Source organism: Pseudophryne corroboree, chromosome 3 (genome assembly GCF_028390025.1).
Source record: "Pseudophryne corroboree isolate aPseCor3 chromosome 3, aPseCor3.hap2, whole genome shotgun sequence".
Classification (NCBI taxonomy): domain Eukaryota; kingdom Metazoa; phylum Chordata; class Amphibia; order Anura; family Myobatrachidae; genus Pseudophryne; species Pseudophryne corroboree.
This window is the reverse complement of record NC_086446.1, coordinates 761,503,950-761,517,993: the sequence shown is the minus strand read 5'-3', so window position 1 is coordinate 761,517,993 and position 14,044 is coordinate 761,503,950. Positions and strand designations below refer to the sequence as shown.

General features: G+C 47.2%; 1 protein-coding gene across 5 annotated transcripts in view; it reads left to right on the top strand.

The window, feature by feature from the left end:
- The window catches only part of LOC135056795 (alpha-2-macroglobulin-like), a 325,812-nt gene that overhangs the window by 52,259 nt on the left and 259,509 nt on the right, over positions 1-14,044 (top strand). For all 5 annotated transcript variants that reach the window (XM_063962392.1, XM_063962390.1, XM_063962389.1 and 2 more), the window contains exons 5-6: positions 8,491-8,511; positions 9,252-9,420. In XM_063962392.1, the coding sequence (XP_063818462.1) occupies positions 8,491-8,511; positions 9,252-9,420 (190 nt within the window). The remainder of the gene's footprint in view (positions 1-8,490; positions 8,512-9,251; positions 9,421-14,044) is intronic.

Here is a 14,044-nt window from a genome sequence, read left to right as displayed (position 1 = left end):
ACTGACACTTAGCACGATTAGCACAAGATACTGAACTAGTATTAGTAATGTAGTATTACTGAGCACCACAAGACACTGAGCACTGATGATACTGAGCACTGATGATACTGAGCACTGATGATACTGAGCACTGATGATACTGAGCACTAATGCTACTGAGCACTAATGCTACTGAGCACTAATGATACTGAGCACTAATGATACTGAGCACTAATGATACTGAGCACTAATGATACTACAGAGAACCGACACTGAGCAGCATGATTAGCACAAGACACTGTACTAGTATTAGTAATGTAGTATTACTGAGCACCACAAGACACTGAGCACTGATGATACTGAGCACTGATACTACTGAGAACTGACACTGAGCAGCACGATACAGCACAAGACACTGTGCTAGTATTAGTGAGCAGCACAAAAGCACTCTGGAACTGTCACCCCCCAGATACCACTGTGACTGGAATGATGATGACCGATGCACAGTCACAGGACACTACTACCACAGCACCCTACAGCAGCAAGATGCAGCACAAGAGAGACACTGTACTAGTATTACTGAGCAGCAATAAGCACTGATACTGAGTACTGATACTGAGATTTGACACAGAGAACGTAGCCACGTCCTCTCTGTACCCTCTACAATGCACGAGTGAAAATGGCGGCGACGCGCGGCTCTTTATATGGAATCCAAATCTTGCGAGAATCCGACAGCGGGATGATGACGTTTTGCCTCGTTTGGGTTTTCAGAGTCAGGCGGGAACAACCGAGCCTGGCTCGGAACAGTGTTTGACACGTGAAGTTCGGTAGGGTTCGGTTCTCAGAGAACCGAACCCGCTCATCTCTAGAATGAACCTGTGATAATATACGACCAAACCGAGAAATGTCCTAAGTTGTGATTTATATTTAGGTCTAGACCAGGTGAGGACTGCTTCTACCTTACTAGGCTGAGGTTTAACCTGTCCTCTGCCCACAATGTACCCCAAATGCTTGGCCTCAATCATACCAATGGCACATTTCTCAGGGTTGGCGGTAAACCCGTGTGCCCGTAGAGACTGTAAAACGGCTTCTACCTTTGGTAGGTGTGACTCCCAATCAGAGCTGAAAATAACGATGTCATGTAAATATGCAGTCGCATATTCCCTGTGGGGCCACAGCAACTTATTCATAGCTCTCTGGAAGGTTGCTGGGGCACCATGTAAACCAAATGGGAGCATTTTATATTGGAATAAGCCTTCTGGGGTAGAGAAGGCTGTTTTTGCCTTAGCAGCTTCTGTTAACGGAATCTGCCAATAACCTTTTGTCAAATCAAGTGTAGTGAGATATTGACTATTGGCTAAATTTTCTACCAACTTATCCACTCAGGGCATAGGGCAAGATTCAAACCGGGACACTTGATTTAATTTACGGAAGTCATTGCAGAACCGTAAGGCACCTGAAGGCTTTGGTACCAGGACAATTGGATTATTCCACTCACAGGTGGATTCCTCTATAACCCCTAGGCTTAACATCTCATCCACCTCCTGCTTTACCGCTGCCTGCATCACTTTGGGTATGCAATATGGCCTCTGCTTAATTACCACCCCGGGCAGAGTCACCACATCATGTTGGATGATCTGTGTCTTTCCCAGAATGGCAGAAAACACATCTTGATAGCGTTTCATCAAGTTCACTACTTCCAGTTTCTGCTCAGGAGCAAGCGTGACTTCAATGGGCACATGGCATTCTGAAATCTTTTTAGCTACCAAAGTAGGCCGATTTGGCAATTTCCTTCCAGGGTTTTAACAGGTTTACATAGTAGACTTGTACCTCCCTCCTTCTACCCTCCTGTTAGACCCTGTAATTGACCGGTCCCACTGCCTCGATGATCTCATAAGGGCCCCACCATTGTGCATACATCTTGTTTTCTGTGGTGGGCACCAGCAGTAACACTTTGTCTCCTGGATTAAAGGACCGGTTGACTGAGGTGATGCCATGCCTCTGTTTCTGACATTGGGCCCTTTCCATGTGGTTATTCAGTAGTGGCGCAATCTGTCTTAGACGGCCGTATAACTGGGCGACAAACTGAACGACAATAGGGTCCTGGCATGGTTGTTCTTCCCACCCTTCTTTTAAGAGATCTAGAATTCCTCTGGGCTGCCTCCCATAGAGGAGCTCAAAGGGACTAAACCCTGTAGAGGATTGGTGTACCTCTCTGACCGCAATCATCAAGTAAGGTAGGAGCAGATCCAAATCTCGTTTTTCTTGCGACACTGCCCTCTTTATCATTTGCTTATGGGTTTTATTAAATCTTTCTACCAGGCCATCTGTCTGCGGGTAGAACACCGAGGTGGTAATCCTGTCTACGTTTAGTAACCAACATAAATATTTCATGAGTTTAGACACGAAAGGTGTACCTTGGTCCGTTAAGACCTCTTTCGGTGTTCCTAACTGGATATACATGGTTAGTAATTCTCTGGCAATAGTGCCAGATTTCACATTGCGCAGGGGTATAGCCTTTGGGTACCTTGTGGCATAATTAACTACCACCAATATGTATTGGTGCCCTAGAGTAGATTTTTCCACTGGCCCTATCAGATCCATACCAATCCGCACAAAAGGTATGGAAATGACAGGGAGGGGTACCAGTGGAGCTCTACACTCTGGCCGTGGGGCTGTCCTCTGGCAGACTGGGCATTCCTGACAATACCTCATAACGGAAGCATAGATGCCGGGCCAAAAGAACCTTAACTGGCGCGTTGGAGTGTTTTCTCCTCCCCTATGTGGCCACCCCACAAATGCGTATGGGCAGCTTCTAACACCAACCACTCCAGTTTTCGGGGAACCAAGAGCTGATCTACCTTTTTCCCTTGTAAAGTAGCGACATGATATAGCAAATAATTTTTCAACACATAATATGGTACACCCTCTGATGGTAAAGCATCAACTACCCTGCCATTAACTACTTAACAGTCTCAAAGGCGTGTGCGAAGTTGCTGTCATCGCGTTGATCTCTCACAAAGTCCTGCATTGATATCTTCTCACCAACTAGGTTCCAATGGGCCTCGGACTCAGTCTCTTGGGGTGGTCTGGGACCATCAGCCTCTCTCCAGGATGCTAAACTTTGGTAGTTTCTGGTCTCTGGGATCTGAGTTGCTGTTGGTATCATGCCAGGTAACCAGCTCCTGCAGCAATGGAAAGATCTGGCTTAGGATCAGCGGATACGGGGGTCTGGAGGTCACCGCCGCTACCACCTTTAACGACCGACCTTGAACAGTCAGGGGTAAGTAGACACGTGGGTAATCCTCCACATCGCCATTGATGCACAACATTTTGACAGGAGGCTGGACCTTGTCAGCTCCTGGAGGAACCACGTTGGCCGCGACTATGGTGAGCTCACTGCCGGTATCCACCAGGGCCCAAATATCCCGGTTTTCCACCTGCACTCGGAACAGGGAGGACTCTGCTTGGGATACCCCCGCTGCCGCCATTCTGACCAACGGCCAAGCCATTTTCCCCGCACTGCAATCCATCGGTTCGCCCTGTTTCGGGCAGTCCTGCCGCACATGACCAGGCTCGCCGCACTCAAAGCACACAAAGGGTGGCAGAGCCTTTGGTTTAACCACTGGGACCTGAGTTCTGGGTTTAGGTGTTGGCCGGTATCCTGACCTGGCTTTATTCAGCTTTCCTAGGGTCAGGTGCCGCTCAATCACCACTGCCAACTCCTCAAATGTATGGGGGTCAGCCTGAAGGGCCCACTGCTGCACCGAGCGGTCTAACACCGGCATAGCCTGGTCCAGTGCAACTACCTCCACAATCTGTACTGCAGAGTTTTTATCTGGCTACAACCAGGCCCTTGCCAGTCGGGCTAGTTTGGCCAGCTGAATCCCTGGAGGCTCAGAGCCCTCCAGCCACCAGTCATTGAATTCTTGGGCTTTGCTGGGCCCCGTCACTCCAATCCTATCCAGTATAGCCTTTTTCAGGCCAGGATAGGAGCGTGCCTCAGCCACAGTCATGTCCACATACACCCGCTGTGCCACCCCTGTTAAACAGGGAGCCAGCCTGTCTGACCATTCCTTCACAGGCCATCCCAACCACGTGACCGTGCGCTCAACCGTGCAAAGGAAAGCCTCTATATCATCCGCTGGGGTGAGCTGTAGTAGCCTTTCCCGCTCTGGCTCAGATTTTTTAAGCACTTTTAACTCATCGCACAACATTTGAATTTGAGTTTGCTGTCTTTCAGCCTGGGCTCGTTGGCCCTCATGTAACATCTGAATCTGGGTTTGTTGCCCAGCTGCAAGTTCTGCAAATTGTTTTAGCAATTCCTCCAAATTGCCCTGCGTGGCCCCTTTAAGGACAAATGTAGGAGGTTTAATATAATGTGCCAGGCTTATCAAACAGTCCATGCCGACACCCGCCTGTTTTGCTGGCTATTTAACACATAACAGCAAACAGTCTGTCTATAATGCTATGGCCCTTTAAGGCTGCCACTTGCACTGCATAACCAGAGAGGAAGAAAAGAAAAGGGAAAAACTTGCAGTATAAACACCGGTATGCTTACCAACAGTTTCTGCTATACACCGTGTCCTTGCTCGCATTCTCCACCACTTGTGACAATGTGCACAAACACGGGGACTCAGATGTACACTTTCGGTGTTTACTTTGCACGGCAGGTCACCACATAGCAAGTTACATCCATATGCAGTCGGTATTACAGGCAGTAGCATACAGTCACTTTCAGCATAGCACTCTTGATAGGCTCCAGTGGTCCTTAGTCTAACCCACACACTCCGGCCTATCACCTGGACACTAACTGCCGTCAGGAACAAGGTGACTCTGTCCTGGAAGCCCTTACATCAGGAAATCCCAGGTGTTGCTGATCACACACCTGGGATTCTGCTACTGCTTCCAAAACCTGGTCTGGATCCTCCACATTACTTTCACATGGAAAAATGCTGTCTCTATCAGTATATATATATATATACAATATACAATATATTAGTGCTGGGCAAGTTAACGCGTTATTAACGCGTTAACTCCATAAGACAATAACTGCGATTAATATTTTTAACTGAGTTAACGCTTCTGCTGCTGCTGCTGCGCCGGAAGCAGTAATTCATCTGACCCCCTGGATGGAGAAGCCGCTGGATGCCGCCGGAGAAGAGGAAGCCACCAGCCGCCAAAACCTCTTGAGACTGAGACTCTGTTAAGCTTGTCCACAACACACATTGTGGTTCTCCAAGTACCAGCTTGCGGGGGAGGCTTGCTGGGACTTGTAGTTCTACCACAAAAAAACAATATTCTATTTTTTACACAAAGGCTATCAGCCTCCCATTCACCGCCCACGGATGGGGGGGGGGACAGCCTCGGGCTTCACCCCTGGCCTTTGGGTGCCTGGAGGGGGGGACCCCTTGATTGAAGGGGTTCCCACTCCTCCAGGGAACCCCGGCTAGGGGTAACTAGTTGGGGGGGTAATGCCACGGCCGCAGGGACCTATATAAAAGTGTCCCCTGGCTGTGACATTATCTCTCTGTCTAGTGGAGCCCGGTGCTGGTTTTAAAAATACGGGGGACCCCTACATCTTTTGTCCCCCATATTTTTGGAACCAGGCGCAGAGCCCGGTGCTGGTTGTAAAAATATGGGGGAACCCCTGTGCTTTTCCCCTCCTGTATTTTTACAACCAGGACCGGCTCAAAGAGCCCGAAGCTGGTTATACATAGGAGGGGGGACCTCACGCAATTTTCTTTTCTGTTTTTCTGTTTTTAAATGCTACTGTGTAAAGGGAAAACTGCAAACCAAATGCTATTGCACTGTTGTTCATATAGAAGTACTAAAAGTGCGCAATACACCACTTTTGAATTCATTATTGAATTTAGTGCCTAACAATACGATTAATCGCTATTAATCGCAGAAAATCCTGCGATTAATCACGATTAGAAATTTTAATCGTTGCCCAGCACTAATATATATATATATATATACTGCTCAAAAAAATAAAGGGAACACTAAAGTAACACATCCTAGATCTGAATGAATGAAATATTCTTATTAAATACTTTGTTCTTTACATAGTTGAATGTGCTGACAACAAAATCACACAAAAATTATCAATGGAAATCAAATTTATTAACCCATGGAGGTCTGGATTTGGAGTCACCCTCAAAATGAAAGTGGAAAAACACACTACAGGCTGATCCAACTTTGATGTAATGTCCTTAAAACAAGTCAAAATGAGGCTCAGTTGTGTGTGTGGCCTCCACGTGCCTGTATGACCTCCCTACAACCCACACAAGTGGCTCAGGTAGTGCAGCTCATCCAGGATGGCACATCAATGTGAGCTGTGGCAAGGTTTTCTTTGTCTGTCAGTGTAGTGTCCAGAGCATGGAGGCACTACCAGGAGACAGGCCAGTACATCAGGAGATGTGGAGGAGGCCGTAGGAGGGAAACAACCCAGCAGCAGGACCGCTACCTCCGCCTTTGTGCAAGGAGGAACAGGAGTAGCACTGCCAGAGCCCTGCAAAATGACCTCCAGCAAGCCACAAATGTGCATGCGTCTACTCAAACGATCAGAAACAGACTCCATGAGGGTGGTATGAGGGCCCGACGTCCACAGGTGGGGGTTGTGCTTACAGCCCAACATCGTGCAGGACATTTGGCATTTGCCAGAGAACACCAAGATAGGCAAATTCGCCACTGGCGCCCTGTGCTCTTCACAGGTTCTCACTGAGCACATGTGACAGACGTGACAGAGTCTGGAGACGCCAAGGAGAACGTTCTGCTGCCTGCAACATCCTCCAGCATAACCGGTTTGGCAGTGGGTCAGTAATGGTGTGGGGTGGCATTTCTTTGGGGGGCCGCACAGCCCTCCATGTGCTCGCCAGAGGTAGCCTGACTGCCATTAGGTACCGATATGAGATCCTCAGACCCCTTGTGAGACCATATGCTGGTGCAGTTGGCACTTTGTTCCTCCTAATGCAAGACAATGCTAGACCTCATGTGGCTGGAGTGTGTCAGCAGTTCCTGCAAGACGAAGGCATTGATGCTATGGACTGGCCCGCCCGTTCCCCAGACCTGAATCCAATTGAGCACATCTGGGACATCATGTCTCGCTCCATCCAACAACGCCACGTTGCACCACAGACTGTCCAGGAGTTGGCGGATGCTTTAGTCCAGGTCTGGAAGGAGATCCCTCAGGAGACCATCCGCCACCTCATCAGGAGCATGCCCAGGCGTTGTAGGGAGGTCATACAGACACGTGGAGCCCACACACACTACTGAGCGTCATTTTGACTTGTTTTAAGGACATTACATCAAAGTTGGATCAGCCTGTAGTGTGTTTTTCCACTTTCATTTTGAGGGTGACTCCAAATCCAGACCTCCATGGGTTAATAAATTTGATTTCCATTGATAATTTTTGTGTGATTCTGTTGTCAGCACATTCAACTATGTAAAGAACAAAGTATTTAATAAGAATATTTCATTCATTCAGATCTAGGATGTGTAATTTTAGCGTTCCCTTTATTTTTGTGTGTCATCGTTTCACATTTGAGGATCAATATTCTTTTGATAATGCAATCCACCACTTTATCCTGCGGTATGCAGCCAAGTTGTTCACCTTCAGAATGTCAACAAATATGATGTCGACACAGTTAAAATGTCATAAATGTTTACACTTGGAAATGCTGACATGGAGAGAATGTTAATGTTAGACTTAGGGGTTAGGAATACGCTCCCCTTAAAACCACAATTTCGACAATCTCACCATGTCAATATTTCATCAATGTCACCATGTTCTATGCCGACATAGTGATCATGGTCCTAATTCAGATATGTACACACATCCAGTGGTCTGGGTACATCTCTGATGGTGGAGCGCATGTGCAGAATGGATCCTGCGTCATTGCACGCATCACCCCCTGTCAATCGGGCTACCGTTCCTAAAACCCTTGCCTCATTTTCTGGGGATGCTGAGGATGGGGTCTGTGTCTTCCAATGCAGACTTCCTGCCCATTGGCTATAGAGCGGCGAGGGACAATCTGAGTATGCTCAGGGCTACTCAGATAGCAAATGGTCTCGCAGACAATATGATGCTGCCTCTTAGGATGCAGCACTCGGATCTGCAATGCTGGCAGGAGGCGTCTTTATCCCTCAGACGCCTCCTGCGGCATTAGCATATTTTCATGTCGCTGCACAGTAGAGCTGTCCATCTGCAGTAGCCTCTGGCACTAAGCCAGAGTCTACTGCACCGCCGGAAGAGAGGAAGCCCGCACGGAGCCTGCACACGGGCCCCCTCCTCTCTTACACCGCCCCTGATTGAAGTGTAAAGTTTTATCGTCCCTACCCACCTCTTCTGCATCTCTCATTTTTGTCACATACACTTTCTCCTGTACTACGCTAATAATATATCCATAGTGTTCAAAGGGTGTTTTTTTTTTTTTTGTGTGTGTGTTTTTTCTCTTTACCATGAGTAATAAAATGTATTATTTTTTATCTCTTATTCTCTCCACCCAGTATCCTACAATCTATGTACAGGTGAGCAATCCTATGCTATGCATGAGTTTTGTGTATTTTGTATCTTAAATTCATTTTTGTACATACTGACTAAACTGACCTGTATGCAAACATACAATTGTATTCGATCTTTCATAATCTGTATATATACAAGAGCTCAAACAGTATTTCTTTATTTATTTTTTAATCGCAAGCCTATTAAGATTAATGTCGTAGCCATTGTTGGTGTATCAATGTATTTTAGGCTATTTTTTTCTTTAATGTACTTGCTTTGACAATGCAATGTATACATTGGGCAGTACGGATGGTGTAATGGTTAGCAAAACTGCCTCACAGCACTGAGGTTGTGGGTTTGATTCCGACCACGGCCCCAACTGTTTGGAGTTTGTATATTCTCCCCGTACTTGCGTGGGCTTCCTCTGGGTACTTCGGTTTCCTCCAACAATCCAAAAAAATATACTTTCAAGTTTAGAGATGAGCGGATTCGGTTTTACTCAGTTCTCAAAACGGCATCTTATTGGCTCACGGATGTCACGTGTTTTAATAAGATGCCGTTTTGAGAACCGAGTAAAACCGAATCCGCTCATCTCTACTTAACCCTAGTGTGTGTGCATGTACGTATTGTAATATAGATTGTAAGCTCCATTGGGGCAGGGACTGATGTGAATGGACAAATATTCTCTGGAAAGTGCTGCGGAATATGTGTGCACTATATAAATAACTGGTAATAAATAAATAATTAATATCCAACTTGCATTTAGGATTCTGCTGGAAATCGAATGTTTCAGTGGAATAATCAGAAAACAGAGAATGGCTTTGTGAAGTTAGAGATCCCACTACTCGATGACCAAGAACCTGGGCAATACACAGTAACAGTGGAAGGAGCCTACAGTGGAACCTCTTCTAAGACATTAATGGTTGAGGAGTATGGTATGCTTATCTATATGACTTTATTGAAGCAATCTATACCTTCAGGGGTGTATGACACTGGGAAAATTCTTTTACATTCTCATCTCATAGATGGGTAGGGGGGTGTTAGGGATCAAATCCACTTTTCTAGAACCAGACAGAATTTTTGGATATCCTGGGCTCAACAATGCAGTGATTGGTGAGGGACATGGATGCACAAAGAACTACTATATGTGTGGCATACTGGAATGTTAACAGATATTGGAAAGTTCCAAAAGCCATTTGATTCTTATCAGTGAGTGTTGGAGTTCATGGCCCAAAACCAGTAAAACCTGTTCTGGCAGATCCTGCCACATGTAGGGGGTTAGGACAGGAAGTGTAGGGGGTTTTTAGGATAAGGAACAAAGCACAGGCTAGAGTTCAGTGTGAGCTGAGGACTGAGATGGAGGACACAGGCTAGTGTCCAGGAGAAACGCAGTCTGGGGACCGTGGACACGCAAAAATGAGTTCCATGGTCCCTGGCATTATGGAGAGAAGAGCAGCATGTGGGTATTGCTATGAAGAGAGAGACAGACCATATCTGCAGTGTAACAGGGGTACCCAAGAAGCAGTACAGGAGGTGTGAGTCTTCGGGAGAGCACTATCTGGGTGAGTGGTAGGAAACCACGTGCGGCGGAAGGCCCCCAGTGATGAGTCCGTGAGAAATCCCATTTATATAGACTGCAGATATCCCTAAGTGAATTGGGGGAAACGAATTTCAGTTTGCAGCCCCCGCACTACTGATTCCCAGAGACTGCGCAGGTATGAATGTAATGCTGTCCCATCATTGTTTATGCTGTTATTGCCAGTGAAGCGAATGGAAGGAAATGCTAACCTGATGTAACCCATATGAATCTTGTGCTGGAGAGGGAAGAACAAGAAATTCAATGTTATTGTCGTGATAACCCTGTCTGAACTGTGAATAAACTGCTTGCTTATGTGACGAGACAGCCTGGCATGCAATGCTTTAAAATGACTGACGGACCTGGCGCAGCCCGGCTATCACATATGACCTTGCTATCATCCTACATTTGAGTTGGTTGGTATATCTTCTCATTTGGGCCTAGTTTTACTGCTCTAGATCAGTATTTTTACATCTGGGGTTTCTGACTCCTAGATATCTCAATCAGTCTGTCTTCCTCTTGAAACAATATGATACCAGGACTAGGGCCAAAGTCTCACATTTTCTTCGGTTAATTTAAAAAATAGATCCAGTACTATGCTGGAATTTGTACGAGTATACAGTGAAGTGCTTTTATATTCACAGCTGCACACTGTTACAGTACCTTGGATATATCTGGAGAGACTGACAAAGCTACTGCCAGGGGAAAAAGAACAGGAGCGACCCGGCACTGGTCTCAGTGTAAATGAAATAACACATGATGAACAAACCAGAATTCGGACAATTAGGATATATTTTCTTAAATTATCAAATCTCTGTCCAGTATGGTGGTGCGCCCTGTCACGATCCGGGTATCTGGACGCCATTTCTTACCCATCAGATGCCTCCTAAGGCTGGCTCAGCGCTCCAGGACCGGATCCCATCTGTTATCCTGATGTGTACATTCCTGTATCCTCTCCTGTCACTCTGGGACGCTGTCACAGTAAACGCCATATTACACCTGGCATGGCGTCTCCCGCGGCCTCCGCCGCCGTCCCTGAACTTCTGCATGCAGAGTGTCTGAGTGGCGATTACGTCAGCCGCGGCCTCCGCTGTGTCCGCGTGGTTGGATGTGCATCTGTCAGCCTGGCGCCTCCTGTCTCCGGTGGCCGGCGCCGCCATTACTGTTTTCATTACCACATGGATTACAAACCAAACTTCCCTCCAAGTGTCTGCATGGGCGCAGCCATCTTGGATTCTGTCAGCTGATCATTTCCACCAATCTGTTCTCAGTATTGATAATCTGCATAATTGCCTAGCCAATCCCTTCCTTGCTGCAGGTATAAATACACTGTGCCTGAGCAAGGAAGGCGTCAGTGCTTTGGTTGTCAAACCTAGTTCCTGTTTGTCTCTCTCCTGTGATTGTCTTCCAGGTTCCAGCTCCTGTCTCAAGACTTCCACCATAGAGACCCGCACCAGCATTCCACCTGCGGTGTAGCCTGACTCTCCAATCCATTGTGGATTCATCTGTTTCCAGCTACAACATTACCTGCTTCCAGCTCAGCTTCCAGCAGAGTACAGCTTCCCTTAAAGGGCCGGTGTCCTTTCTACACTTTACCACTCTCCACCGGTATTATTATTTCTCCGTTCTCAAGTTCTACATTTCAGTTCATATTTCATCGCTCCCAAGTTCATTTATTATTTAACTGGTTCCAGCCAGTATCCACTCCGTGCTAACAACAGTCTGGTTCCAGCCAGTATCCACAGCAGCTGTTTTATCTTCAGCAACCCAGCTTTTCCTGGAACACCAGCTGGCACAATCCTGGGTTATCTCCATTGCTACAGTCGGGCCTGGTAAGGACTTTCCATCTAGAAGATCATAAGAACTATCTCACACTACCAGTGCCCTGTGGCTCCAGCCATCCTGTAGTACCCAGGAACTGTATTTATTCTTTGCTGACTTTTACGTTTTCTTTTACTGCTGCTGTGTTGCGGAGTTGTCATAATAAACACCATTGACTTTTATCCAAGTTGTCGTGGTCACGCCTTCGGGCAGTTATTATTTATGTTACTTACATGTCCAGGGGTCTGATACAACCTCCCAGGTTCCGGTACATCTCAGCCCCTACAACTGAGGCTGCCTCCCGTCAGCTCAGGCCCTCAGTTGTGACAGTAAGCACTGACCTAATGAATCCAGCCGGAGACCAGGATCAAGCGGCCAGGCCGATGCAAGAACTGGCAGCCCGACTAGAACATCAGGAGGCTGCACAGGGCCACATCATCCGCTGTCTCCAGGATCTCTCTACTCGGCTGGATGGGATTCAGACAACTCTCCGTGGATCAGGCGCGTCTGGTGCGTCAACCACAGTGACTCCAGCTATAACCCCACCCACCTTACCCATTTCTGCTCCACGTCTTCATCTTCCAACGCCAGCAAAATTTGACGGATCTCCAAGATTCTGCAGGGGATTTCTCAACCAGTGTGAGATTCAGTTTGAGCTACAACCTGGCAATTTTCCCAGTGACCGTACAAAAATTGCCTACATTATTTCTCTTCTCAGTGGCTCAGCCCTTGATTGGGCATCACCGTTATGGGAGAGGTCCGACACCCTGCTATCTTCCTACACTGCCTTCGTGTCAACATTCAGGCGCATCTTCGACGAGCCAGGCCGGGTAACCTCAGCTTCATCCGAGATTCTCCGTTTACGCCAGGGGTCACGTACTGTAGGACAATATCTGATACAGTTCCAGATCCTGGCGTCCGAACTGGCATGGAACGACGAGGCCCTGTATGCTGCATTCTGGCATGGCTTATCTGAGCGTATTAAAGATGAGTTAGCTACCAGAGACTTACCTTCTAAGTTAGATGAGCTAATCTCACTCTGCACGAAAGTTGATTTACGTTTCAGAGAGAGAGCAACTGAGCGTGGAAGATCATCTGCTCCAAAATCTTCTGCTCCTCCTCCTCGTCAACTGTCACCATCTAAAGATGAGCCCATGCAACTTGGTCGTTCCCGTTTAACTCCTGCTGAGCGCCGAAGACGTCTCTCCGAGTTTCTCTGTCTCTATTGTGCAGCTCCGTCTCACACCATTAATGCCTGTCCCAAACGTCCGGGAAACTCCAAATCCTAGCTCGCCAAGGAGAGGGCCGGCTAGGAGTAATGATCTCCTCTCCATCTTCTCAAGATTGTAATCTCCCAGTCTCGCTTCAAGTTGCTCAACGTTATCGGAACGTCATTGCCCTCCTTGATTCCGGAGCAGCTGGGAACTTTATTACCGAAGCCTATGTTAAACGGTGGTCCCTACCCACCGAGAGACTTCCTTCGTCCATTTCTTTAACTGCCGTGGATGGCAGCAAAATTTTTGATGCAGTTATTTCTTTAAGGACTCTACCAGTTCGTCTGAGAGTGGGAGTTCTTCATTCCGAACTTATTTCTTTTTTAGTGATTCCAAGAGCCACACATCCTGTGGCCCTGGGCCTTCCATGGCTCCGTCTTCACAATCCTACAATTGATTGGACGACTACGCAAATCCTGGCATGGGGTTCCTCCTGTGCTGAGACATGTTTGTTTAAAGTATTGCCTGTCTGTTCTTCCTCCCCCAGGTCGTCTGATGTTCCACCTCCTCCATATCAAGATTTCACGGATGTGTTCAGTAAAGCTTCTGCTGATATCCTTCCTCCTCATAGAGAATGGGACTGTCCGATTGATCTCGTTCCAGGGAAGGTTCCACCTCGAGGCCGAACTTATCCGTTGTCTCTGCCTGAGACGCATTCTATGGAGGAATATATTAAAGAGAACCTAGCAAAGGGGTTCATTCGACCTACTTCTTCTCCAGCCGGCGCAGGCTTCTTTTTGTAAAAAAGAAAGATGGTGGTCTGCGGCCGTGCATCGACTACAGAGGTTTGAACGACATTACCATCAAGAACCGTTATCCTTTACCCCTGATTACTGAGCTCTTTGACAGAGTTAGCGGAGCTACCATCTTTACAAAGCTGGACTTGCG